We start from the raw sequence: 26,562 nt of genomic DNA, 5'->3' as shown, positions 1-26,562 counted from the left end.
CCCAAACTCAAAATACATCCCAACCCAGGAGACACTTTCAACCCAGGAGACTCCCCAAACCTATGAGACACCTCCAACCTAGGGAAGGTATACAAAGCTGCCACATGAACAGCAAGTATGATGACATCAGCTAAAAACTGGGGACAGTGGTTGGGAAGGAAGACTCGCACTGGAGGGTCCCATGTCATCTCCCACTTCCTTTAGAATGCACCTGCCTTACACAGCAGGAGCACCCAGCAGTGTGCTCTCTGTAGTGGGCGACCTAATGATGGTTGATTGTGTATTTATTTATTTATTTATTTATTTATTTATTTATTTAAGATTTTATTTATTATGTATACAGTCTTCTACCTGCAGGCCAGAAGAGGGCACAAGATCTCATTTAAGGTGGTTGTGAGTCACCATGTGGTTGCCGGGAATTGAACTCAGGACCTCTGGAAGAACAGTCAGTGCTCTTAACCTCTGAGCCATCTCTCCAGCCCCGTGATTGTGCATTTAAGTTAGAACCAATGCTCATCTTTTAGGTAGGAGGATTTCAAACTCCTTTAAATCCCGATTTTCAAGCTGGGGTGATGGCTCAACCTGTAGTCCTATCACATGGGGACTGAGACAGTAGGATTGCTCCAAGTTCAAGAAGAGCCTAGGCTACAGAGTGAGGCCTTGCTTCAACCACCCCCCAGTGAAATATATAAAAATATCTCATTCCAGCTGTTCTTGCAAATTCTGAGTTTGTTGGCAGTATTGAGCCAACATTCCCCACCAGCATGCCATATTCTACACACCAGTATGCCACATTCTCCATATCCCCATCCTGCCTCCATCTGAAGGAGCCTGTCTAGAACCACCAGGAGAGATACCAGGCAACCTCCTTCTCGTGGTGTCCAAGGCTTTGCTTGACCCTCATTGCCACCTTTCCTTGTGCCCCTGAACCTACTCAGGGCAAAAATCTTCCATCTGGAATGGGATCCCTCAGTCCTCAAGCTGTCATGCCTCTGTCCCCCTCAGGGAACAACTGTCATTGCAACCATCCAGGACTTAGGGCACTTGGACTCATAGTTCTACTATCATCCTGTAAGGGAGCCACACTTCTGTCTGTGAACCTGAAGAGCTCGTGATATTGGGAGGTCAAGAGGCTGGGGTCACATTTTAGCTAATTGCTGTTTGTCCCCAAGTGCCACTAGGTTTATCATGTGTTTACACTGAGGTTGGTGTGGCCCTTGGTGTGTCCCTACACACTTGTAGTAACGGCAAGAGCCTCTTGTCTGATTGCCATGTGGGCCCAGCTTGGGAGCTTCAGGTGGCTAATGCTCAGGCAGAATGTCCCACAGCCCACACTTTCTGTGAATCCTCATCAGTGTCCCAGTGCCTTCTGGGGACTTTATACCAGCCCAGAGCTCCTGCTCCCTCCCTGTTCCCCTCCCCGAGTAGGACCAGCTTATCCCTGTGATTCTGAAGAGTTTATCTAGATGCCTCATTGATATCTGATACCCTGTTTATATGTGGATAACCCTGTTGATGTCTGGATACCCCAATAATATCTGGTACCTTGTTGATATCTGGTACCCAGTTGTGCATATGGCCAGAGCTGGGGAGACACTCGCTGTCTCTCCTCTCAGTCCACTCTTATTTAGATTCTTAAAGTAGTGCTGAGGCAGATGTGACCAGGTAGCAGAAGCAGGGACAGTAGGGGATTGCCCTGCTCTCTGTATAAGTTGTAGGGCCAGGCTCAGCCTTGTTTCTGCCCACTGCCCCATATAGCATCTCTGTTGCTCAGGACACAAAGGGTCTCCTGTTGTTCGGAGTATCTAGTCACTGGCTCCTGGAGCTGTACCTCACAGGGTTGGGGGGAGGGTGTACCATCCCAAGGATTTCTGACCTTGATGTCTGCTTCTCCTAAGCAGATATGTAGGCTGTCATGGAGACAGCAAGGCAAAGCCTTCACAAATGGACATTTAAATTTTTCAGTTTTTTCTGACCTTGATGTCTGCTTCTCCTAAGCAGATATGTAGGCTGTCATGGAGACAGCAAGCAAAGCCTTCACAAATGGACATTTAAATTTTTCAGTTTTTTAATAAAAACACTAAAACAACACAGAACAAAACAGCAGGGAAGCAGAGCTTCTAGAAAGAGTTTCTCACAGGTGCTCTGCAAACATCACATATCCTTTCCTCGAGGTGACACTTAGCCTGTCTTCTGAGAAAGATCTGAGATCTTGGCGAAACCTGTTTCGAACAGAGCAAACAGAATCTTGCTCTATGTGTTTCCCATGGAGGGGAGGGGCAAGGAGTGGGCATTGCACACTGTCACAGGCTCTGCACAGCCCTCCTGGCTGTCCCTAAAGGGACATTCTGATGAGACAGTGAGGAGATCCAGGTTAGGTCACCTTGCCACTGACCACATTGTAATTATGGACAAAATGCTTTGTTCCCTGGCCTCTGAGCACAGTGAGAAAGATGGCCAGGAGCTCCTATGGGTCACATGACTTGAGGTATGCTCAAAGTTGTATGGCAAGTGTTGAGAGATCGTGGTTGATAGGAGGTCACACAGAGGAGACTTTGCTTTAAATTGGGTTTTAGTTCTAGTTTATTTTCGGAAGGAAATGCTGTGGTCCAATGAAACAGGGCTCCTACTTGCTCTCCCTGGAGGCAATGGTGGATATTATAGTTCAAAATCTATCCTAGGCACTGTCTATCTTACCCACTTGGAGCTGCCCAGTGCAAGCACCAACTAGTTCACAGCATGTGCGTGCAATGTGTATGTGTACACATGCATGCGTGCGTTCGTGCGTGTGTGCGTGCATGCATGCGTGTGTGCATGTGCACACACGTGTCTTGGGATCGTCCCAGGTCAAGGAATAGGGGTGACTTCCTATGCCTTCCAGCCACCCTTCTTATCTCCTTTTTCCTCTTTACCAGTCTCCTGTGGATGCCCATTTCCCTGTCTCTGGTCTCATGGTGTCATGACTGCACTGCCAGTCTTCACACATTTCCTGTGTGGATCCCTGTTGGAGGCATGTTAGACACGATTTCTGGGCCACATCCGGAGATGTCAATACACATCAGATTGTTTTCCAGAGAAGTGGGGCCACTTTAAACACACACAAGGGCTTGACTTCAAGTATGGATTGTTCCCAGCATGATCTGTGTTTCGCTTCTCTCTCAGGTTCCGCTCAAGGTGGGGGATTCCTTCATTCTGAGAAATGCATGTTGAGATAGGAAGTATCTTTGTTGCACCGTCACCATAGAAGGGTACTTACACAAATGGACACAGCTTCAAGGTCAGCAAGCCACGGCATCTTGTGCAATCTCTGTGGCATGGGTGGTAGCTCATTAATGGAAATGCCATCATACCCACTGTACACAACTGTATGTGAAACTTCCAGGGGTTTTAGAAATTCTGAGCTGCCTGTCCTTTTCTTTCCCTCTTTCTCCCTTCCCTAGAAATGCTCTTGTGAAGGTCAGGTCATTTTCAGGCTCTGCCAGTCTGCACTAATCCCGCTGATTGTGTTTGCAGTGAGCTCCGAAGCCCACACAGCAGTTATGATCTGGGATTGCTGGAGCTGAGTTGGTCTGGGGATGAGTGGGGTGGGGACAAGGTGACCATCTTAGCTCTGAGAAATCCCTGCCTGAGATGGTTGCAGAGAGGATCCAGAGAGGACCCATATGGAACTGTGTCGGGTGCTGTTGGTGGTGGTGCTGGAATGGCCAGGGAAGGATGTGGCTCAAATAGCATTATGGGAGAATGCATGTTTGTAAATCAGGGGGTCAGAGAGTAGGTGAGGACTATGGCAATGTGGACACAACAAGGGGGGATGGTCTGGAAGTGGGGGTGAGAAAGAAGCCATAGAGGATGGCACCTTCTGGTTTTGGTACTGGCAGGTGGGTTGTCCCTAGTGAAGAGTAGGTGTTGGTAGAGCCTCTCCCCCAGTAACTAGCCACTAGACCATTCCTTGTCTTTATCTTAGTTGGGTCCCCCTGAGGTCCCTTCCTACCCTGTGCTGTTCATCATTTGGGAGGGGCAGCCCTCCATCCTGTAGTGACTGGATTTGGAGTCAGTACCTGTTAAACTCTTGGCCAATAATGAGACTGGAATCTGGGCCACCAGTGAGGCTGATCTAAGGGAGTAGGGCTTTTTCTTCAGCTCCCTGGATGAATAGCAGAAGGTAGGTCTTAGCATTAGTGAGGGAGTGGTCTCTAGGTGGGCTACAGTCTCACTTGGATCAGTGATGCCATCCAGGCTGAGCATGGAGAGTGAGGCTGGGGGGAGGGGTGGTTGGCTCAGTAGATGCTGGGATCTTCACAATGGTAGAGGATGGATTATGGCAGAGGTAGAAATGGTGCCCAGATGGTCCCAGACCTCTGTTTATAGCTGTGAACATCCCCAATTGCTGCTTGGCTGTCATGTGACCTAGAGATGGTCAAATGGAATGCTGAAAGTAGCTAAGACAGACTGGGCAGTTTTCTGTGCAAGCCTGAGGACCTGAGTTCAATCCCAGATCTGGGAGACAAAGACAGGAGGGTCAGAGGGACTCAACAGATAGCCAGTCTAGTAAACTGATGAGCTCCAGGTTCCGGGAGACTCTTCTGTAAAAATAAGATAGAGGGCTGGGAAGTGGCTAGATGAGTAAGATCACTTACTGCACACACAAGAAGGGCTGAGTTCTTACCCCCCCCCAATCACATAAAATCCTGGACCTGGCTGAACACTCAATTGTAATGCCTGGGGCTTGCTGGATGCTGACTTGGCTCTAGGTAGGTCCAGTGAGAGACCTTGTCTTTTTGTATATTTGTTTGTTTGTTTGAGACAGAGTTTCACTGTGTAACAGCCTTGGCTGTCCTGGAACTCGGGCTGTAGACCAGGCTGGCCTTGAACTCACAGAGATCTGCCTGCCTCTGCCTCCAAAGTATTGGGATTAAAGGCATGCGCCACCACTGCTGGGCTGAGAGACCCTGTCTTAAGGGAACAAATCAGAGAGTGATGAGCAGGAACCTGACCTCTTTCTCTGACCTCTGCCTGCTTGCACAGTGACATCCACACATTCGAATGCACACGCATATACCACACACGTGCACACACTAAATGAAAAAAGAAGTAGCCAGGTGATTTTAGGGAGGGGTCCTAAGTAGCTAGAGACATGCATTTTGCTTCCTTCTCTGTCTTCTAGCTGCAGGAATGAGGGTGTAATGGGTGGCACCTGAACAGCTCTTCTGGTCTGTGAGGAGTCAGCAAAGTGGCTGTTGAGGATGTCCCCGGAAGAAGACCGTCTTGGCTCTGGATCCTGACCATGCAAAGCCACCTGCCAGCCTGAACTGCCACATCTGGGCCTCTTTTTACAATTGTGAGAGAAATCAGTCCTGTCTTATTTTAAACTGCCGTTTTCATCTCTCCTGTTGACGCAATGCAGCTGAACTGGGACAGTGCTGGTGGTAGAAAGGGACGGAACAGCACAGAGATGATGAGATGTAGGAGCCGGTGTGGTACTGATGCAGGGGGTGGAGGCTGTCGGGACTTGGGAACTGCAGCCAGGCATGGCACCACCCACACTGGACTGGGTCCTTCCCCACCAACCACGAATTTAAAAAAATGCTTTACAGGCCTGCCTACAACCCAATCTTATGAAGACATTTTCTCAATTGAGGCCCCCTCCTCTCATATGCCTTTAGCTTGTGTCAAGTTGACATAATACTACCCACTACAGAGTCACAAACCTAGATTCCAGGGTGCAGAGGAGAGGAGTAGCTGAGGGGTACAGTCTGGCTTGGTCTCCAACAGGAGCAATGCTATGGTCAGCAAGGGAGGAAGTCATAGCTGAGAAGGGACACTGGGGCCAGGAAACCCAAATGCAGACATCTTGAAGCCCCTATGAAAATGGGGTCCTTGGGTGGGGCTGGCTACAGTAGTGGGTGATCTGTGAGCTGCGTCTGTTAACCTGGAAGATGCAGGTAAGTTTGCTCAGTAGAACCCATGAGGATGTAGAAGGAAACAGGAGTGTAAGGGCCCAGGAGCAGTACCTGTGGGCACCAGGGCATGGATGCTGGGAGGAAAGATAACCACTCAGGGGGCTTGGCCAAACACAGCAACCCCCAGCAAGAGATCTGGGATGGCTAGATGGGTGCTGTTAGGCCTATGGCATCTGAGAAGCTTCCAGATTCTTCTTCATGACACTATGTAGGAAATGCCGGCGTCTCCAGAACAACAGGCCAGGGGCCTAAGGGACTCCACTATCTTCTGCTAGGATTGTCTGTGGCTACTGGAGTGCTGCCCATAGCACGGCATGCCAGGATCCTGAACTTGAAAGTCCCAAAGCTTGGACAGGATGGCCAGCTGATACCAGTAGGAGTGTGGGGTCTGGAGGAGGCTGGGGTGGGATGGTCTTTGAGAGTGGAAGGCCTGGTGACCCCCGTGGGCTTTCAGGCTAAGCTTCCAAACTCGGCCTGTGTGACAGGTATTCTGGAAACTCTGGGGAGAAAGGGATGAGATGACCTGGTTGGGGCTGAAGGAAGATCCTCATGGCTACCCATGAAAAGGAAACCGAGGCTGGGCCGGAAGCTCCTGTGGCCTCAGGGATGGGAGGAGAGCAGGCACATTGCCCTACACCTGGGTGGTGCCTAGGTCTCTGGATCCTGCTAGGGCTAGTGCCCTGGGTGGCAGCACAGATGAGGGTGAAGTTCGTGCCTCAGTTGCCTTACAGACCAGAAATCTCAGAACGGAAGAGGGGGTCGAGATGGGGAGAGAGAGTGAGGGAAGGAGAGAGAGGGAAAGAGAAGAGAAAGAGAGAGAGAGAGAGAGAGAGAGAGAGAGAGAGAGAGAGAGAGAGAGAGAGAGATATTGGAGAGAGGAAAGGGTGGATAGAAAGAGAGACAGATGGATTAAGAGTGAGGCTCTTAGGGCCTGGATGTAGACTATACCACTCATCTCCCACCCCACTGGCAATACTGGGTCTTAGTCTCCACTTCCCCACAAGGGTGACTAGGAAATGGAGTCTATCACATGCTGGGGAGGAGACCCCATGGGGTCTGGGAGCATGAGCCCACCTTTTCCCTCAGACCTCTACATGCCCTTCCTGCATCTCACAGGTCAGAGGCTCTGAGCAGAGGGTATGGTTGCCTCAGCCCTGGCCTGGCTTGACAGGGCCTTTGAGGAATTTTGGATGCTTAGTGAGTGTTTTATGACTGAAGGGAGGGGTGAGGGAAAGATGGAGGAGAAGGTAGAGGCCTGGACAGCACCAGCTAGGCCAGCCAGTGTCATTACCATAGACAAAGCTATGATGACACTGGGTCATTCAAAACTGGGTCTGTGGTTTCTGATTTTTGCCCATGGATAATTATTTCTTTTGACTTTACATGTGCTTTAAATTTTCTTAACTGATTATATTTATCTGGAAGGAGGAGCTAAGTCCAAAGTTTGCAAGCAAAGTGAAGCACCATTCCTCTCCTGTCTCTACCAGAAGAGCCAGTAATCATGGCTTCCTAAGAAGCTTCCAGAAGTATTCTATGCTTAGGAACCCTGGCTGTCAGTTTCCCTGTGGTTTGTTTCTTACCCTCTTCTGCCCAGAAGAACTTCTGGGTGAGGAGGGAAGCGGGGTGAGAGAGACTCCTCAGTCATTTTCTGTAACTATAACTCAGTCATGACAGAGAATAGGTACTTGTTGGGCTCATAGCTGTGGGCATTCGAGAGTGTGACAGTGGCTGTGAGTAAAGCCTTCCTGCTGCACCATGACACACAAAAGACATCATATGACTGAACAGAGCAGCATGCTGGCTCTTGTCCCTCTTCCACATCAAGTCACTCCTGCCGTTGTATGGAGCCACCTTGATGACCCCATCTCACCCTAATGGCCTCCGAAGTTTCTGCCTCCACAGATAATCAATGTATGAATTTGGGGGTTGAATTTCTAGTTTATGAGAATTTGGAGTGCATTCACACCCCACCAGAGAGAACTAACTTTACTCCACACATTCCTGTGTGTCAGTGCTCACCACATGCACAGGCAGAAACAGATAAAGCTCTGGGCAGATGTGCCCTGTCTCCAGAGGCCCTTCTCCCTTCTTTCCCTTCTTCCTGGTTGGCAAGTTGGAGCAGCTTTTCTCCACCCTTTCATCGTGGTGTTCCACTGGGACAGATTCTAAAACACCAGGAACCAGCCAACCAAGGATGGAACCTGAGAGCCAAAAGAAATCTTTCCTCTGTTATGTTGATTTTGCTCAGCGGTTTTTGTCACCACCGTGGAACTAAAATAGCATCTCATTTCACAGATATGGGAACTGAAGCTCAGACACAGCCACAGGTCACACAGCCAGGGTGATTCTCCTCAGCAATGCCACCCCACATGTCTCCTCTGGCTCAGTTCTGGGCTCCACAGAAGGGCCTTGTACTTGATTTTCTTTTTAGGGTCTTTGATTTTACTCGAGGGCATCTGTGGCAGGAACCACCTGCTGGGCTGTCCTTGCAAATTCTCCTACCCACTCCCTCCTATTGCATGAAAGTTTTCTGGGGAAGACGCAAACAAAAACCTGCTCCCCATACCCCATACTTCAGCTCCACTGTAGTCCAGGATGGAGAACTAGTGAGTTTATTGGGCTTATTTATGGAGCATGGGAGATCCCAAAGCATCTGTATCACTGGGGAGTCTCACCCAGGCATGGGTGATAACTTCCCCAAAGCTGTAGATGGAGCCCCTTCTCGATTAACCTTCCACATTTTACAGCATGTAACACCCCTGAGTCCAGTTATCTATAGCTGGTTGGTAGTGGAGGCTGGACCTCAAGTGAGGGTCGGATGACACTCCCCCACCCTTCTGTGAGGGGATGGATGTCAGCAGCTCTGATCACTTGTGGAAGTCACAGCTGGCCTGATGCAGATGGCAATGCCTGCTGTGTGCAGAGAACAGAATTTTGCAGCACGTCCCTTCTTTTGCCAAGAAGCAGCAGCTTGTATTTCCCCCAAGCAGGGCATTAAAAGCAGGATGAAGAGAGAAAGAAACTAGGTGGGGAGGGGGCAATGAACTCCTCAAATCCATGGTCCCAAGACACTACATGTAAATGGTCATGCCTTTAAGGAGAAATTCATGACTTCTCATCATTAAAAATATAGGTGTAAACTGAATTCCTCCCTCCATCTCACCAAGTGAGCAAAAATTAGAACCTATGACTTTGAAAGAAAGTTCTAGAAGGTCTAATCAGTGGCCCATCAAATTGCTTGTCAAGCCCCGAAAACCAGTCACCCCTGAGTGCTAGCCTGAGTAAAGGGTATCTCAGAAGGCCGAGGTAAACAGGGGTCAATGGGAGATAGGCTTGTAGCGGGGGCTAGGACGGGAACCTGTTAAGGGGACACTTAGAGGGATGTGTTTGTGAGTGGCTTGGGTGTTAGGGTGTGTGTGTGTGTGTATGTGTGTGTGTGTGTGTGTGTGTGTGTGTGTGTGTGTGTGTGTGTGTGACCAGCAGACGATGAGGCTCGGGTGGCATGTGTGAGATACAGTGGGCGAAGAAGGGTCTGTCCCCTCCTCAGGTTCTGTGTGTATCTAGGGCCCTGCCACAGCTACTCTACTGTGTGAGAGTATGCTTCCACATGTGGTGACTGCCCTTGGGCGTGGGAGGAGATCTTATCAGTGCTAGGTGTGTGTGTGTGTGTGTGTGTGTGTGTGTGTGTGTGTGTGTGTGTGTGTGTGCATGTGTGTGTGTGTAGTTTCAGGCTACCTCATCACCCCCCATCTCTCCACCTCCCATTGGGCCTTGCCCCTCATCCTCGTACAGGAAGTGGGCTCGCCCTGGGTTTCAGTCTGTTGCTGGCCTAGCTGCTGTCTGCTACCTAAGCTGTGGAGCAGGAGATGGCCGTGGACCCAGTCTTCAGTCAGTCTGCAGGGAGCATACCACCTCAACTCCATGTCGCAGCCAGGTGATGTCTCTGTGTTGTCCCTCAGGAGCTCAGGCTACCCTACCACCTCTTGCTGGGTCTTCCCAGGGGACAGGAACCTGGGAAGACACTCATCTCTGACTCAGTTTCCTCTGTAGTTTCTGTCTGGGTTTTGATGCTCATCCTTGTCTTAGGATCCCCTGGGGATAGAGTAGTGTGGTTGTTAGGGTTTCTCCTTTAAGAATAAGCCCCTTCCAATGTCAGGCCACAGCAGCTTCTTCACAGCTCATACTAGGTGGGGGGGTGGCTTTGAGCCACCTTGTCATGAGGGCCTTCCTGCATGGTGCTGTCTTAGCCCAGAGGGGTAGAGGAGGAGGTGGGTAGTTAGACTCAGAGGCTACATAGTGTGTTTGGGATCCACCACTGCTTCCTGTGGAGTGGGGCTCTGCCTGAGGAATACTCTTTAGGCAGCTAGGGAGGAAGAGGGAGAAGGGAAGGAGCTAGCTATGCTGACCGGCAGGTATCTGAGGGCCCTAGGCTGAAGGCCAAAGGTAGGGCTCTAGCTTAGATGTGTCTCTTAGTTCGCTGAGTGGCTAGAGAGGGCAGGAGTGTCTTCAGGCACTGGGCTCCACCTCTGAGGCTACCTGAGGTACGAGCTTCCCAACATTAGCTGTGTTTGTAACACTTCAGAGACACGGTGGGTGACTGAGGAGGGCAGAACTACACTTGAACCCCCTTCCTTCCTTTCATACATTCTTCCCGGAGATGTCCTTAGTTGAGCAGCAAAGGTGAGCAGTGTGTGTGTGTGTGTGTGTGTGTGTGTGTGTGTGTGTGTGTGTGTGTAAACGTGCATGTCTTTGGGGAGGTGGGCAGAGAAGGGACATTTGAGGTCAGCAGGTCTGCTAGACAATCTCCTGTTTGTCATCCTCCCTCAGCTGACCCAGGCTGAGACTTGCTCCTTCTATCCTGAGAAACAGGCTGCTTTGTGCCCGTGTAGAAAGAGCCATCCCAGAATCTGCTCTTGTTCTGGGAGACCATGCCGTGACATGTGTGGGTCAGTCTAGGCAAGGGATCATGACTGTTAATCACTACTGACCCTACTCTGTTACCATCGTCACTGTACTGGAAATCAGGTGACCCAGTTAGAACAGCCTGGGCCTGTGGGATGACAGGCCCCGTGGAGGCCTCAGTGGAGACATATGAGTCAGGGGTGGGAACGTCTGGTAGTTGTGAAGGGCATGCGTGGGTGAGCCTCAGGGGACAGTGCCTGGGACTCTGAGGTCTTGAGCTTTACTTGCTTTACTCTCGGCTGGCCTCATGTTATGTGGTTTTGAGTGGCTTCCTTAGTCTCCCAGAGACTCCATTTCCTTCTTGCAGAAGAAGGGTGCCATTGCCATGACTTCATGGAGCTACTCCGGTCCCAGCCAGACCTTTCCAGAACCTTCCATATTTTCTTCTATCTAACATTGTCCATGATGGGTGGATGCTCCTACATCTCTCCAGCCAGGGCTGGGGAGCAGGACTGACTGATTTTTCCTAGGTCGGCTGTGCTTTGGGCTGGCGCTTGTGGTCTGGCCCCGACTTGCCTTTGGTTTTTCCCCTTTCATCCCTCTTCCTCTCCCCCAGGGCTAATGTCACAGGTCTCTTCCAGCTTGAGGCTGTTCAAATGTCTGGGCCTAACCGGGGTGACTCCCTCATCAAAACCAACAGTACTTTAGCACATGTTGGGCCCATGCGGGGCTGTGGGGGCCCCTTGTTTAGGCTCTTCAGGGACCCATAAGGGTTAACCACCTTCTTACCTTAGCACCTACAGGGAGATGATCCTTCAAGACAGGGAGGTCCTAGGTGGAACCCCAGCTCTGTAGACTTGACCTGAGAACCTTGGTCTCCTTGTCTGTCTAGCAGGACACAGACAGCTGCTCAACTGCCAGGCAGAAGGGAGTGGCTGGAATTCTAAAGGCCTTGGCCTATGGCCTGAGCAGAGCTCATTGAACATACCTGGAAAGTACTGTCACCAGGCCATCCAGCGTCACTTGTTGCCCTGCAGATCCCCGAACACCCGTGATTCCTTCAGTACGTGACATTTATGGGCACCTTCTGTGTAATAAGCTCAGCACTTTGGAGTGGGCACTATGCCTTGCCAGTCTGGCAACTGCTGGAGAGTAGGACATTCTTCCTGCATGGGGGAACCAGGGTGAGCACCATAGAACTAGGAGAAAGGGGGGTTTGAAATGGGCCTTAGAGGACAGCAGGAGCCTTGGGGACAATGGGGACAGGACAACTCCAGAGAGGCTCTTAGAGGACCAGACTAGAGGCCCCAGCTTGGGGAGACTGCAAGAGCTACCTAGGACAGGACACAGCCTTGCTTTGCAGGCTCTTCAGGGTTGAAGCGGTGGCTCTTGGTGGCCATGTGTATTCTGCTCTGAGCCTACCTTGCAGCTTTCATCCTATTGTTTAAGTTCACTTTATGAAAGGTGAATGCTCCCGGCAGAAAGAGCATCTAGGGTACCTCTGGAACCCCATGGCTGGCCAGCACCTGTCTGCTATGTGATAGGTACTACATCGGTGATCAGAGACCCAGGGATGAGTGAAATACAACTGTGCCTTTTCCTCATGGACTGTCTATGACTCGTGTGCATGGGTATGCAAGTATGTGAATGTGTGTGTGCACATGCGCACACACGTGCACGAATGTGTAAGCATGAAAACAAATGGATAAACATGGTATTCCCCTTGTTTTCTACTGCAGTTTCTATGGTTTTAGTTACCTCCATCAACCATGGTTGGAAAATACTAAACAGAAAATTCCAGAACTAAGCAATTCATGCATTTTACATTGAACACTGTTCTAAGTTGTGAGCTAAAGCCTTGAGTATCCTAGTAGTCACCTAGAGGGCTTTATTGTCCAATCACCCATGCAGAGCTCACAGTGCTATGATGAGTGCCCTGCCACCTCACCTCACCTGGTTACATGGGATGGGTGCCTGTTGGAATTACTCTGAGTGGGAGAGACCACCATGCTCAGGAGAGCTGGTGGCTGTCCCTAGGAATCTTCCTGTATCACTAGCACTGTCATCAATTTCTCATGATGGGTTTGTAACCTACAGGAAAAACATAGTATGTGTAAGGATTGGTTTGGTCCCATGCTTTAGGCATCTTAGGAGGTTTTAGAACATATTCTCTAGGGGACAGATTTATTTACTACTGCACACAAACAGACAATGCTGATGCAAAATGGAGTGAAGTATGGTAAGGAGGTGATATATGATTAGGATTGGCAAGGAAGGGCATGAGGTCCTGTGGGACAGAGACCTGGGGCTGGACTGCACTGGCTCTGGCTGGGTGGAGAGCCAAGCAGGGTGTGGGCCCCGACTTGTTCTCACTTGGATCTCTGGTCTCTTCCACTTAGGGCTTGTGTCCTCAGCTCTGCAGCTTGGATGTGATGGCTGCCACAGCTCTGTCCTGGCGTCTGTCCCTCTACATCCTCCTCCTGCCCTTGGCTACACCTTGGGTGTCTGCAGCAGTTAATGGTGAGGGCCCAGCATTTTGATGTCTGTGCTTTCTCTGGTGGGAGGCCACATTCCAGCAGGAGGCAGGGGAGGAGGAAGGAGGGATGAGCTGATGGAACCAGAGGGCAAGTGTCCACCTCCCTTAGGCCTGCACAGACTTCTCCCAGCCACAAGTATAGGCTGCTGATTGTCCCTGTTTGGCCATGGATGATAGGCCATGGGTCCTTTCTATCTCTGGAGCTCAGTTTCCTTCCTTTGAAGTGAGTCTGAATTGGGGGATGACAAGTGGCTCAGCAGATAAAGTGCCTGTCATGCAAACATGATAACTTGAGTCCACCTTTGCAACACTTACATAAAAACTGTTCAAGAAAGGGCTGGCAAGATGGCTCAGGGGGCAGTGCTTACCCCACAAACCTGATATTCTGAGTTCAATCTCCCAGATCCATGGAAGAAGGAGACAGCCAATTCCAAAAAGTTGTCTTCAGGCCTCTATATACATGCCATGGCATCTGTGCCATTTGCACCTGCATACATGTGCACACACATTATAAAGAAGAAAACAGGGCATGGTGGTAAACACTTGCAATCCCAGTGATGAGGTGGAGACAGGAGGTTTCCTGGGGCTTGCTCACCAGCCAGTCTAGCTGAATTGTCAAGCCAGGATCTCAGTGAAAGACCCTATCAAAAATCCAAGGTGGATAGTGCCTGATGTTCTCTGTTTTCTACACACACACACACACACACACACACACACACACACACACGCACGCACGCACGCACGCACGCACGCACGCACGCACGCACGAGTGCATGTGAGCACACACACAGAAGCAACAACGAAATGAGCTTGAGTCCCTTTTTTGCTTTTCTGAGTCATCTACCTCCTCTGGTAGGCATCAGGTGCTGGGAGCAGGTTAGTAGACATGCCAAGAGGCAATGTGTGCCCAGCAGCCAGCCACTCACACCCTCCCTTGCCCACAGACTGTCCCCATCTCAAGTGTTTCTACGACTCGAGAGCCAATGTCTCCTGCACGTGGAGCCCGGAAGAGGACATTCAGGGCATGTCCTGTAGTATCGAAGTCAAGTCGGGTAGCCGGTGAGTGTGGCCTGGTCACAAAGCCCTCAGGGCTGTGGGAACTCTAAGATGTAGACTCCTGACCCTGAGAGTCACAGTAGTTAGCACTAGGCTCAGCCACTCGGTCATTTGGGCTCCTGAAAGTGGGTGGGATCCAGGCTTTAGCTGAGAGTTGCAGAGGTCCTGAACCAGGTAGTTTGGGGACAGTCACTGTAAGCCTTAGATGCCAGGGCATGTCAGAGACAAGCAGGGTGGGTACTCAGTGCTTCCTAAGTTTTCTGAGTAATCTTGTATTTTGGGAAAACCCTCAGGCAGCTGTGGGACCAGGGACCATTGCCTGGGGTGATGCTGTCCTGTGGGGGGACAGAAAGTATCTGGCAAACCTTCTTTTAGGCTGCATGGAACTTGTGGGCTCTGGAGTGGGGGTGAGGCCTGAAGAGATTTGTGTTCCTTGGTCACCCCGGCTGCTGGGAGGCCAAGATGGGGGCTGGGGTGGTGAGAGCATGAAAGGTATTCTGGAGGGGAAGAAACTCAGGAGCCTGGGAGGCATCTGGTTCCTTTCCCACTGTGCTACTGTCCCTAACACTGGGGGGCGGGGAATGCTGAGAAGGGTCTCTGGGTAGCTCTTTAGTCCTGCCTTGCTTTCTAAGGTGTCTTTTCTGTTCTGCAAGGAAGTGGAACACAACCTGTGAACTATTTCTCGTGAGGCAGGCATCCTGGGCTTGTAACCTGATCTTTGGGCCTCCAGAGGTAAGTAGCGTGTGTGTGTGTGTGTGTGTGTGTGTGTGTGTGTGTGTGTGTGTGTGTGTGTGTGTGTGTGTTCCTTCCAGCTGTGGGCGGAGGCCTCAGAGTGGTTCTGGAGTTCTGCAAGCACCAGCCTGGTGAGATAGAGCAATAGAGTAGTCTGCCTGTGTTGGGAAGGCAGGAGGTGGGGTATTGGTCCTGCACCTTGCTGCCCCTGCACAGATGTTTGGTCCCCCCTCCCCGTGCAGCCCCACTCTCTGCTGTGGGATATGCCACTCTTTTTCATCCCAGTAACAGTGACAATCATACCAGACTGTTGGGGAGAGTGGCATGCTAGAGTTGGGCACCCTGGCTCTGGTGCTGCTCACAACAGCTCAGTGACTCTGTGTAGCTTCTGTGCCTCAGTATCCCTTCCAATAAATCAGTAACAAAAATGGAAGCGCCCTCAAAGGGTTGTTCTGGGACAGAGTGGATACTGAGAGTCAAAACTGACCCCCATGATTTTGTCTCCTAACCAAGGCAACACCTAAGGCTGAGAGATGCAGTGTCTGCAGGTCACCCAGCCACAAACAGCTGAGCTAGGGTGGACCCCAGGCCTGGGGGCTCTATATCGCCCAGCTGCCTCTTGTAGGGCATCTCTGAGGAAGGGGTAGGCAGGGGCAAGGCATGGGTAGGGCTTTGCCCTGTGGAGCCCAGGCTGTGTTGTCTAGCCTTTGGCAGGTCTCGCACAGTCTCAAAGAAAGGGAGGGAAGGATGGCATACAACACAGCTGGTGAATCTCCAGTTATGCCAACATGGGGGCTTTGCAATGACCTGCCTTCCATCCTGGCCCCATTATTTCCTAGCTGTTTGACCCTAGGCAAGTCCCTAACCCTCTCCGTGTTTCAGCTTCCTGGGCTAATTGATAGGAATGGTGATAGTATGTGTCTGTCTCAGAAGGTATTGAGAGAATTTAATGAGGTAATTTATGCAAAGAAGGGACAGAGGTCCCCAGCAGCCTGGTACTGGCAATGCCTTCCGGACAACCACAGCAATGATAGGCAAGTCATATTACTAAGTGGGTGAACTGGACCTGGTAGCAGTTGTGAGAGGTGAAGGCAATGCCCTCAGTGAAGTGGTTGGAAGCAGTACCTGGTTGTTTGGTCAGGGAACTCTGATGGCCAAGTTCAAAGTTAGGGTAGGTCAGAGGGGTTAGGCCTCTGGGCTTGGCCTGCAAACCACCACCCAGTACTGCCCAGAGCATAGGTCCTACCATGGCCTGCCTCTGGGCCTCCTCCTGCAACCTACCGTCTACATAGGAACCTGTGGCACTGCCTGCTTGGGGGGCTATGTCATTCATCCTCTGTGCTCTGGTCATTCTGGTTACAGTGGCCTCATGTGAACCCACTTCCTGCAGTCAAGCTGAGTGGTCTGAGCATCCCTAAACTCAGGTTTCTAAAGTAGCGTGTAGAGGGACCACTGTGTTCATCTGAAAGACATGAGCAGTGGCTGCCTGGGATACATTGAGTATCTAGCCATTTCCTTCTGGAAGAGTCAGGGGGTAAGGCTATTCAATAGGTTCAGTTCTGCCTTCTCCGAAGATGACCTTTTTGGGGGCTTAGCTATTGCATACCTCTTGTGATGGGGAACTTTCTCTCAACTCTGGTGGCCTGCTTCTATTTATATCAGGGATTAGTGAATGATTATACTGTGTGCCAAACCCAGCGGCTGCCTGTGTTTGTAAATAAAGTTTTATTGGAATGTGATCCTGTTCATTTCCTGTGTGTAGTTCTTTTAAGACAATAGCGGAGTTGAGTTGTGGTGGTACAGGCCATGTGGCCTGTGCAGCTACAACTGTTCATAACCTGGCTGGCTGCAGACAGTGTTTGCTGCCCCCTGCCTTAGACGACTGGGAGAGGCAAGGCATGTCCTTACCTTGACATTTTAATGGCCCTTTCTCAGTGGTGTCTGGCAGCTACACCTCTGCCTTTCCTTCTTTATAGTCGCAGCCTATGAACTCTGTAGACTTCCTCAACATAAGCGTGATGTGCCTGGAAGGGAAGGAGTGGCGCAGAGAGAAGACCTGCAAGTTCTATCCCTTTCAGAACCGTGAGTATGGAGTCTGGGTTTGTGGGTCTCATCTTGCCTGGCAGTCAGCAATCTCTGAGCCCTTCTCCAACCTGTCCCAGAGCTACCTGAAAAGCTCTGCCCCCAACCCTCTCCTCTCCACCCCACCCCACCCCACCCCACCCCACCCCACCCCACCCCTGCTGGGAGGATTCCCACTCACCCTTCAGCTCTTACCTAGTTGTGGGTTTGTCTCCTTTGTTGGGCTGGGAACTCCCTGAGGGCAGTCTCTGCTGGCCCTGCGAGCTCCTCTTTGAGCACTCAACTCCAGGCCTGAGCAGGCAGAGCTTGTGGAAGTTTTGTTGAATGACTGAGTGACCTTGGAGGTCACCTCTAGAGGAGAGAAGGGGTAGGAGAGAAATCCAGGCAGAATTCAAATCAGAGCCCCGTCATTGAACATGTTGGGGCCTTAATTTTCTTCTCTGTAAAGTGGGGAGAATTGAGGTCCTCATGACAGGAAGGGATGTGAGCTAGGATGCATAAACTCCTCAGCATCTAGGCATAGGAAAAAACTTGCATTTTGTGGGCGGGCAGACTCTCAGGGTTACAGACTTAGAGCAGGTTAGTTCAGGGAAAAAGAAGTAAATGTCACGCTTAAAATCCACACAGGCTGGGCATGTGGCTGTAACACTTGCCAAGCATGTACCAACAGACTCTCACAGATATTAATAAGCAAATATATTGAATAAATGTGTACATGTAGTATAATCGAAAAATGAATCATAGACATGTTTATGATTTATATGTACATTTAATAAGTATACTTGTGGAATACACAAATATAAATTTATATTAAATGCTATGTAGTTATAGTTATATTTGTAATTATTTAAATTTATGCTTTATACTATATAAATGTATTCATATGAATACAAACACATCAATAATAAAGATACCTGGATAAAATAAAGTATATGAGCTGATCCCTGTACAGCTCTCAGATCAGTATTCAAGCAGGATAAGGCTGCTTGTCAATCACTCAACAGTTGGTTAGTCATCCTGGAGCATGCCTCAGGTACCAAAAGCTCAGCAGACATCTCAGTCCCTGACTCAGGCATTCCAGGAGGGGGAACACACAAAAGGAAGAAGATCCCAAATAGATTCACTCTGCCAGGTGTAGGTGAAATAACAAGAGCAGGGGTGCAAGACTGAGGAGAAGCAGGTGCAGAGGAGGAGAAGCAGGTACAGAGGAGGAGAAGCAGGTGCAAAGGAGGAAGAGCAGGTGCAGAGGAAGAGGAGAAGCAGGTACAGAGGAAGAGGAGAAGCAGGTGCAGAGGAGGAGAAGCAGGTGCAGAGGAGGAGGAGAAGCAGGTGCAGAGGAGGAGAAGCAGGTGCAGAGGAGGAGGAGAAGCAGGTGCAGAGGAGGAGGAGAAGCAGGTGCAGAGGAGGAGAAGCAGGTGCAGAGGAGGAGAAGCAGGTGCAAAGGAGGAAGAGCAGGTGCAGAAGAGGAGAAGCAGGTACAGAGGAGGAGAAGCAGGTACAGAGGAAGAGGAGAAGCAGGTACAGAGGAGGAGAAGCAGGTACAGAGGAGGAGAAGCAGGTACAGAGGAGGAGAAGCAGGTACAGAGGAGGAGAAGCAGGTGCAAAGGAGGAAGAGCAGGTGCAGAGGAGGAGAAGCAGGTACAGAGGAGGAGAAGCAGGTGCAGAGGAGGAGAAGCAGGTGCAGAGGAAGAGCAGGTGCAGAGGAGGAGAAGCAGGTACAGAGGAGGAGAAGCAGGTGCAGAGGAGGAGAAGCAGGTACAGAGGAGGAGAAGCAGGTGCAGAGAAGAAGGAGGAACAGCAGATGCAGAAGATGAAAAGAAGGTGCAGAGGAGGAGAAGCAGGTGCAGAGGAGAAAGTACAGCAACTGCAGGGGAGGAGTCAGGGCAGTTGCTGAGGAGGAGTTGGTGCTGGGGGTGCTGTGTTGTGGGAAATGGGCTGAATATTCTTGATATCTTACTGATTGATCTCTGATTTCTGTTCCCTCGTCTCTGCAGTTCGCCTGATGGCCCCTCATTCACTCCAAGTCCTCCACGTTGAAACCCAGAGCTGCAACATAAGCTGGGAGGTCTCTCAGGTCTCTCACTACATTGGTAAAGACTTGGAATTTGAGGCCCGCACACGTTCCCTGGGCCACAGCTGGAAGGTGAGGACACAGCCAATCCCCTGCCTCTGCTGCACCTTCCTATTCTGGTGCATGCCTTTGTCTGTTTCTACATGCTAATGTGCAGCTGTTTCATCCTGGTCCTCCTATATTGCTTGGTACTGTCTGCTCCTCCCATGCTCTCATAGCCTGGGGATGCATCTGGGTCCATATCTATGTAGACCCCAGGGCAAGGCAGCCTATGAGGCTCAGCAGCTGCCTTTCTACACTCCAAATCCAGCGTGTTTCCTGGCTTCAGGGGGCCAGGAAATGGTGAACTGGGACTCATCATCCACACACTCATTCCTATACTTACCTAGAGACCCTGGGATTCAGGACCCTCGCAGCTGAGGGAACAGGGGGCTTTGGGGAGGGCCAGGGAGAGATTGCTTGCATAGCCTCTTGACATGGTTGTGGGAGGTGAGTTGGACGGTGGAGTCCTTGCTGAGAGGGCACCCATCTCTGCTCAGGATGCACCCCTGCTAAGCCTCAAGCAGCCACAACAATGGATCCACCTGGAGACGCTTACTCCTGACACCTCATATGAGCTCCAGGTGCGGGTATTGGCCCAACGAGGTGACCACAGGACCTGGAGCTCCTGGAGCCAGCCCCTGGCCTTTCGGACAAGGCCAGCAGGTACAATGGGCAGCATGTAGGGATCTGGGCAGGGGCCAGGGTGCTCTGGGAGGTGCAGAGGTGGGTCTGTTTACCTCAACTATCTGCACCTCCCTTAGACTCACCAGAGACAGGACCACTGAGGGGATCAGCCATGGCCCATGTGTGGTAGGAAATCTAGTGTCCACTCTTGGAGCTGAGGGCTACTTTTTCCCAGCTTTACATGAGGGACAGGTTCTCTGCCACAAACAAGATAAGCATAGCCTCTTATCCTGGACACTGTGGGGCTGCCATGCTGGTAGAGGACCCTTGAGGGCCTGTCCTTCAGCATGTCACTTGCTGAATTCAAGGGACACAGAAGCTCTAGGTGTGGTGATTAGAGGTGGCCTCAGTAACTGAGGCATGGGTGGGTCAGAACAATGATGGGCTCTGCTCAGAATGCCATAGGGCCATTGCTTTTAAACACAGCCTGCCTTTCTGGACCAGGGGGCTTAAGCAGGACTGAGGATCAATTACCCAGTAAAAGCAAAACTGGCTAGACACTGATACCTGCCAGGGTGTGACATGGGGGATGGATCTGGGCTTCAGGTGACCTGCTGATGAGTCACCTCTCACCTTCCTCTTCTTGTACCCTGGACAGGTCTCAGGAGGGAGATTCTACCCCTACTGTGGCTCAGACACATTCTCCTGACCCTCGGTTGTGTTTTTGGCTTTTTGGTCTGTGTCTACATTTTGGTCAAGTGCCAGTACCTTGGCCCATGGTAAGGAAGTTCCTGGACAGTGTTCCCTGCCCACCCCATCTCTGTCATGCACATCTTTCCAGACTGGGCTGAATCCTGCTTCCTCTGTCCCCTTCCCCAACAGCTAACTTGTCCCCGTGCCCCCATCCCCAAAGATGGAAGCTGGTCATTGCTCTTGGTCCTCTCCTATCCATTCCAACCACATCACACTCTTGTCTAACCCTCCTTAGAGATTTCCCCACCACACCAATAACACATCCTGACCCTTGAGGGCTTCCACTGGAAACGGTGCGTCAATCAGAAAATGGCTCCCCTTTCTCCGGTTAGATTCGTTCAGTTTCTGGGCAGTTTAGCGAGTAGAACATGAGGTAGAATTCAGTTTCTATTTACTGTCCCGCTAAGGCCAGCTGCCATCATGCGGTGCATGGCGGGTAACGCCATCCATGGGAGTGTTCACTAGGAGACCTCATTCCTGCCTTCCTCTCTAGCACATGTGGTCTCTCCCACGCAAGAACCGTCTATTGACTAACACTCAGTTCTGGGTCCACAGAATGAGTGACCCTGTTACACACTTGGTTGAGGTTGTCAGTGTGTCATCTCCTGGGGAGCAGAGGCCATCTCTGATGTCCACTCTGTCTCCCCAGTACCCTATGCAGTGTTTTCTCCAGTGAGTGTTCAGTCAATGTTGTTGAACAAATGAGTGGGCATGGGATGGGCCTGTCTCCTGCTCTCAGGACTGGAGAGCTGGTGGCAGGACGTCATGCTACTCCTCTCTGGCTTCAGCCTTCATCTCTCCTCTTCCCTGGTCAGGCTGAAGACAGTTCTCAAGTGCCATGTCCCAGACCCCTCTGAGTTCTTCTCCCAGCTGAGCTCCCAGCATGGAGGAGACCTTCAGGTAGGATCCAGGGGTAGAGACAGAGGGGGTGGTTGATGGGAAATCCAAGGACAGGATGCAGGGCAAATATGTGATCAGGTGACAATGGCTTTGCCCTCAGTCAGAGGACATAGGGTGCTAAAATAAGCAGCCACTCTCATGGACACAGCTCTGTTCCTGCTCTGGCATGGTTCTATCCAAGCCACACAGCCTTGACTAGAATTCTGGCTCTGCCCCTGCCTGGCTGTGTGAGCTTGAGTAAGTTATACATCCTCCTAGCACCTTAGTTTCCTTGCTTGTACAATTGGGAGAAAATAAGCCTTACTGTGTGTACAGCCCCCTGAGTGTTTCTGGGCACAGTGTGGGTGCTAGAGAGCTGCAGGGGCTCCTCATGGCTTCTGTCCCTATGAGCAGAGCGATTCCTGGCAGGTCCAGTGACTTATCACAGTAACACAAGTCCTCTGGTCACCTGGAATCACAAAACTTGGGTTTGTTTAAGCGTGGCCCATATAGTCACAGCATCTCTCTCTAGTCTACTTGATTCATGCTAGAAGCTTAGAGAAGCAAGGGATGGGTTGAGGGTGGGGTGGAATCTGTTACTACCTCCAGCCTGACTGGCTCCCTGTGATTGAGAAATATGTGGGGGGCAGAGGGGCTTGGGAAGCTGTGTTGAGACTGGGAGGCTTAGGCGGAGCTCTAGTCCATCTGGGTTGGCCTTGTGTGCCCCATCAGGGTTGAGCAGGCCCCTTCTAGAATCTCTGAGAGACTTGCAGAACTGAGGATGCCTTATGTGTGCTTGTGTGTGTGTGTGTGTGTGTGTGTGTGTGTGTGTGTCTGTGTGTCTGTGTGTGTGTGTGTGTGTGTGTGTGTGTGTGTGTGTGTGTGTGTGTGTGTGTGTAATAATAGATCCTTAGACTGTTGTTTTTGCTGAAACACTTTCTGCCCTGACTGTGGTGAGGTCCTGACCAATAGAGAAATGTAAGCAAACCTTGGCTGGCTATGGGTCAGCAAGGATTCCTGTCTTGGCCTCCTTGTGTTGTGGTCAGGGCCCATGTTCTTGGCTACTGGAGCCATGAATATCACCCCACCTACATGTAGGTTATAGCAAGGCGCCAAGGCCATGATGGGGAGAGGTGATTTGGGGACCCACCAGTTCTCTATCTCTGTGGGCAAGACTTGTGTTCTTGCAGTACCAGCTGCCTGTGACTTGAACAGGATGGGCCCTCAGAGACACTGATTGGCTGGTTAACTCCATACAAGACAGTGGGGACTTTTCCCTTCTGTGTCCTCACACCTAGTTTAGTCCAGGTATACAGCAGGTGCTCAGTGGCCAGCTCTACTCGCTCCTAGCCAACATCCCCCGGACATCCATAAAGTAGTACTGTGGCTATGTTCATCTAGCACGTGGCCTAGGCTGACAAGTTCAGAAAGTCCACCAAGATAACAAGGCTACAGAACGCATCTAGGCTGGGGAGGGGCTGGAAGACGCTGTAGGATGGAGAGCAGGAGGAAGGGAAGGAGAAGAGTTGAGTTCAGTGGTACAGTAGGCGGTAGAGGGGCCCACTCACTCTCCTTACTTTCTCTGGCAGAAATGGCTGTCCTCGCCCTTCCCCTCATCCTCCTTCAGCCCCACTGGCCCTGCACCTGAGATCTCTCCCCTGGAGGTGCTGGACAGAGACACCAAAGCCATGCAGCTGCTCTTGCTACAGCAGGACACAGTCCCCTCCCCCTCGCCCAGCGGCCACTCACAGGCCAGCTGCTTCACCAACCAAGGTTACTTCTTCTTCCATCTACCCAACGCCTTAGAGATTGAGCCCTGCCAGGTGTACTTCACATACGACCCCTGCATGGAAGAGGATGTGGAGGAGGACGGGCCAGGACCGCCCCAGGGATCTCCTCTCCCATCTCTGCTCCCTCTGGCTGGGGAAGAGGATGAGTACTGTGAATTCCCACCCCGGGATGACCTGCTGCTCTCCTCCCCCAGCCTGAGCTCCCCCAACACTGCCTTTGGGGGAGCTGTAGCCCCTGAAGAAAAGCCTCCCGTCTCCCCTCAGGAGAAACTTCCCCTACTACCATCCCCTGACCTGATGGGCTTGCAGTGCCCCCTGGAGCTGGTGATGGGAGGTGATGGAGAGGGGCTGTCTGCTCATAGCTCAGGGGAGCAGGCCAGTGTCCCCGAAGATAGCCCCTGTGAGCAAGGTCAGGACAGGGCCCCGGCTTCTGTCCTGTCTCTCAACACGGATGCCTACCTGTCTCTTCAAGAACTACAGGCCCAAGATCCAGCCCACCTGGTATAGACTGGCTGAGGACAGCCCCTGGTCATCTGTACCGCCACTTAGTCATCCACTTCTGAGCTCCACTTGCTGCTCCCTGCTGATCCATCCAGGATCTGGGGTGGGGAGGGGTAGTCAGCTCCTCTTCCCTGTTTAGTCATGAGGTCATTAGTTTCCTGACCTGCCCTACTCCTTCCTGCTCGCCATCACAGGGCAGCGGTACCTGCTTCTCCAAACGCAAATGTGCCCATGCCCCTCCTTCTATCACTGAGCTTGCTGCGGCTTCCTACTGCCCTCTGTACCATTTCTTGTCCCAACTTTTGTCCTGCCAGCACTGCTGAGGGACAGCTGTCCTCAGGGTGATGTGACTGCCACTGTCTTAATTAGAACAGCTGTGTCTACCCAAACTGAGAGATCCTAATAAGACTGGATGCAGCCTGTTGACTGTTGACATTTCCTCTTAGAAGGAGAGGATGGGAAGGGACTGTCACCGGAGATTCCAGCCACTCTCCTGCACCTCATCCCAGCTATGTGTAATTCTGCCCTTGGTGCATGTGTTCCTGAAAGATGCCGTCATATGCAGAAGGGGGAGGATTGATTGAAGTGAGGGCTCCATCTATGTAGCTATGGGGACATCATCACCTATTCTGGGGTGGTGTTTTCTGTGATACAGCTGTTTTGGAGTCACCTGTATTCCTGTAAGTAAGCCTAGACGACTCAAAGTTTCATCAAGCTGGACTTGAGTGGATTCACGCCTTTGATGCCACATATGGGAGAAGTAGATATTTGTTCATGTACCCCCCTCCCCCCAAAAGGCTTACACAGCAAGCACCGTGTCAGCCCTGTCCTTTGTGGAACCCTTACAAGGATCCTAGGGGGTCTCCTGGAGTCCCCTCTTGACTCACACCTATTGAGACATTATTTGTTGTGCCTCACCTAGGCGACAAACATCCCTCATCTTGTCCTGTAAGTCCTGCTTCTAAGGGTGGTGCGGCTTCCTTAATGCATTCAAATGTCTCCAGTCCATACCAGAAGGAGATGATGGGGACAGCTCCTGACCCATCTTCCTTCTTTGGAGATACTCCTGACCTCACAATGATGGGTTCAGTGTGGACACAAATACTTAGGCAGCAGCGGCTGCTGATCTACCCACACCCACTTCACCAATTTGTGAGGGAGCCTAAGGGAATGTGAGCCACGAGCCCCAGCAGCCCCGGCAGGGATGGCATGCCTGGGTGTACCATCTCACCCTCTCCACAGGCAGCTCCTCCAGCACAGAGCCTCAGTGTCTGTCACTGTTCCAGGTTTGATGGCGCCGTAGTGATAGATCCCACGTCCTAAGGGAAGCAGAAACTCAGAACTAATGGATGCCCTACCCGACTCATGGTTCCAGCTCACTACTCATTGGCTGTCTGGACAGACCACAGACCCACAGGCTGACTGGAAGCCTAGGGACAGAAAGTCTGTCACAAAGGCTAGGCCTGATCCAACAATCAGATTATCTCTCAATCAGATGCCCTGAAAGCAGGTGCTTGGAACAAGGCCCCTAGGCTTAGCAAGAAGAGATGAGCCAATACAGAGGGTGTTCAGGTCCTGTGCAAGAGTTTTCCTGCCTGGCAGGGGTCAGAAGGCCGGCTTCCTTCTGTATGAAACCCCACACATCCCTCCTGCCACAGGATGCTGTCTGTGGCCATCCTCCTCTGTCTCAACCATGGACCAGACCCGAACTCTGCGCCCACACTCGGGACTGTGAACCCTGGGCAAATGTAACACTTTGGAATTCTCTTGCCTTAGCTCCCAAACAGAAATCAAACCTATTTTCACTATCTGAAGAGGTGTGGGGAGGATTTGATTTTCTCTCTTTTAAAGATCTGTGCATGTCATCTTTGTAATTAGCTCCTGAGAAGTTTTAAAACGGATTTATTATTTTTTTTGTCTAAATACACTTATTTAAAGATTTTTCATCATATGGCTTCTGTGGCTGGAAAACCCAATCTTTAAATAAAATGCGATTGTAAAAAGCAGGTACAATAAAACTACGTAATGTGTGGATCTGATCTGGGGGTGGAGCCTAATGGCAGAGTGCTGCCTAGCTGGTTCCATCCCCAGCACTGCAAGAGAGTAAGGGGGGATAGTGTTTATTTCATTGCTGTTGGAAGTCTGTTATCTCAGTCTAGAAGGGTGGTGCTGCTGGGGACTGAGGGAAGCTTCCTCCATGAACAAAGCATGGCTGTTGAAAACATCTTAGTCATTTATAGGAATCAGGTTTCTGTGCACAGATATGCTCCAACCTCTCGTATCCCCACATCCAGGCTGTGCAAGTGTTCCAATGGATGGTAGATCATGGATCAATCTATCATTCATCTCTCTCTCTCTCTCTCTCTCTCTCTCTCTCTCTCTCTCTCTCTCTCTCTGTGTGTGTGTGTGTGTGTAGCCATCTTAATGATCACTTTTCAACTATTAGGATTTTTCCAGTGTCTTGAGAAACAATAGTCAGCAATCTCTAGCATTCAATGAAGCTGCACGTGTGGCAGACATTGCTAATCAATTATACTTATTCATGGCAGTCATTGCTAATCAATTGCACCTATACATGGCCGACACTTCTAACCAATTGCACCTGTGCTTGGCAGACATTAATTACAGTCTTCC

At 50.9% G+C, this 26,562-nt stretch overlaps 1 protein-coding gene across 1 annotated transcript; it reads left to right on the top strand.

The window, feature by feature from the left end:
- The first annotated feature begins 13,284 nt into the window (after positions 1–13,284).
- Positions 13,285–25,882, top strand: LOC113832088 (interleukin-2 receptor subunit beta-like). The gene is made up of 9 exons (XM_035439184.1): positions 13,285–13,382; positions 14,343–14,457; positions 15,108–15,186; positions 17,163–17,268; positions 19,263–19,411; positions 19,879–20,044; positions 20,664–20,784; positions 21,574–21,658; positions 23,227–25,882. Exons 1-9 carry the CDS (start codon positions 13,295–13,297, stop codon positions 23,932–23,934), a joined length of 1,617 nt encoding a protein of 538 aa, XP_035295075.1. The 5' UTR covers positions 13,285–13,294; the 3' UTR covers positions 23,935–25,882.
- The last annotated feature ends 680 nt before the right edge of the window (positions 25,883–26,562 follow it).

This window comes from Cricetulus griseus, chromosome 2, assembly GCF_003668045.3.
Source record: "Cricetulus griseus strain 17A/GY chromosome 2, alternate assembly CriGri-PICRH-1.0, whole genome shotgun sequence".
NCBI lineage: Eukaryota > Metazoa > Chordata > Mammalia > Rodentia > Cricetidae > Cricetulus > Cricetulus griseus.
The sequence above is the reverse complement of the archived record's forward strand: the minus strand, read 5'-3'. Positions and strand labels throughout refer to the sequence as shown.

Excerpts from the sequence above, each read along its gene's own strand:
- LOC113832088 (XM_035439184.1), top strand. The coding sequence starts at position 13,295 with ATGGCTGCCACAGCTCTGTCCTGGCGTCTGTCCCTCTACATCCTCCTC. Across the intron at positions 20,045-20,663 it reads CTTTCGGACAAGGCCAGCAG|GTCTCAGGAGGGAGATTCTA; the intron begins GTACAATGGGCA and ends TACCCTGGACAG. Across the intron at positions 20,785-21,573 it reads TGCCAGTACCTTGGCCCATG|GCTGAAGACAGTTCTCAAGT; the intron begins GTAAGGAAGTTC and ends TTCCCTGGTCAG.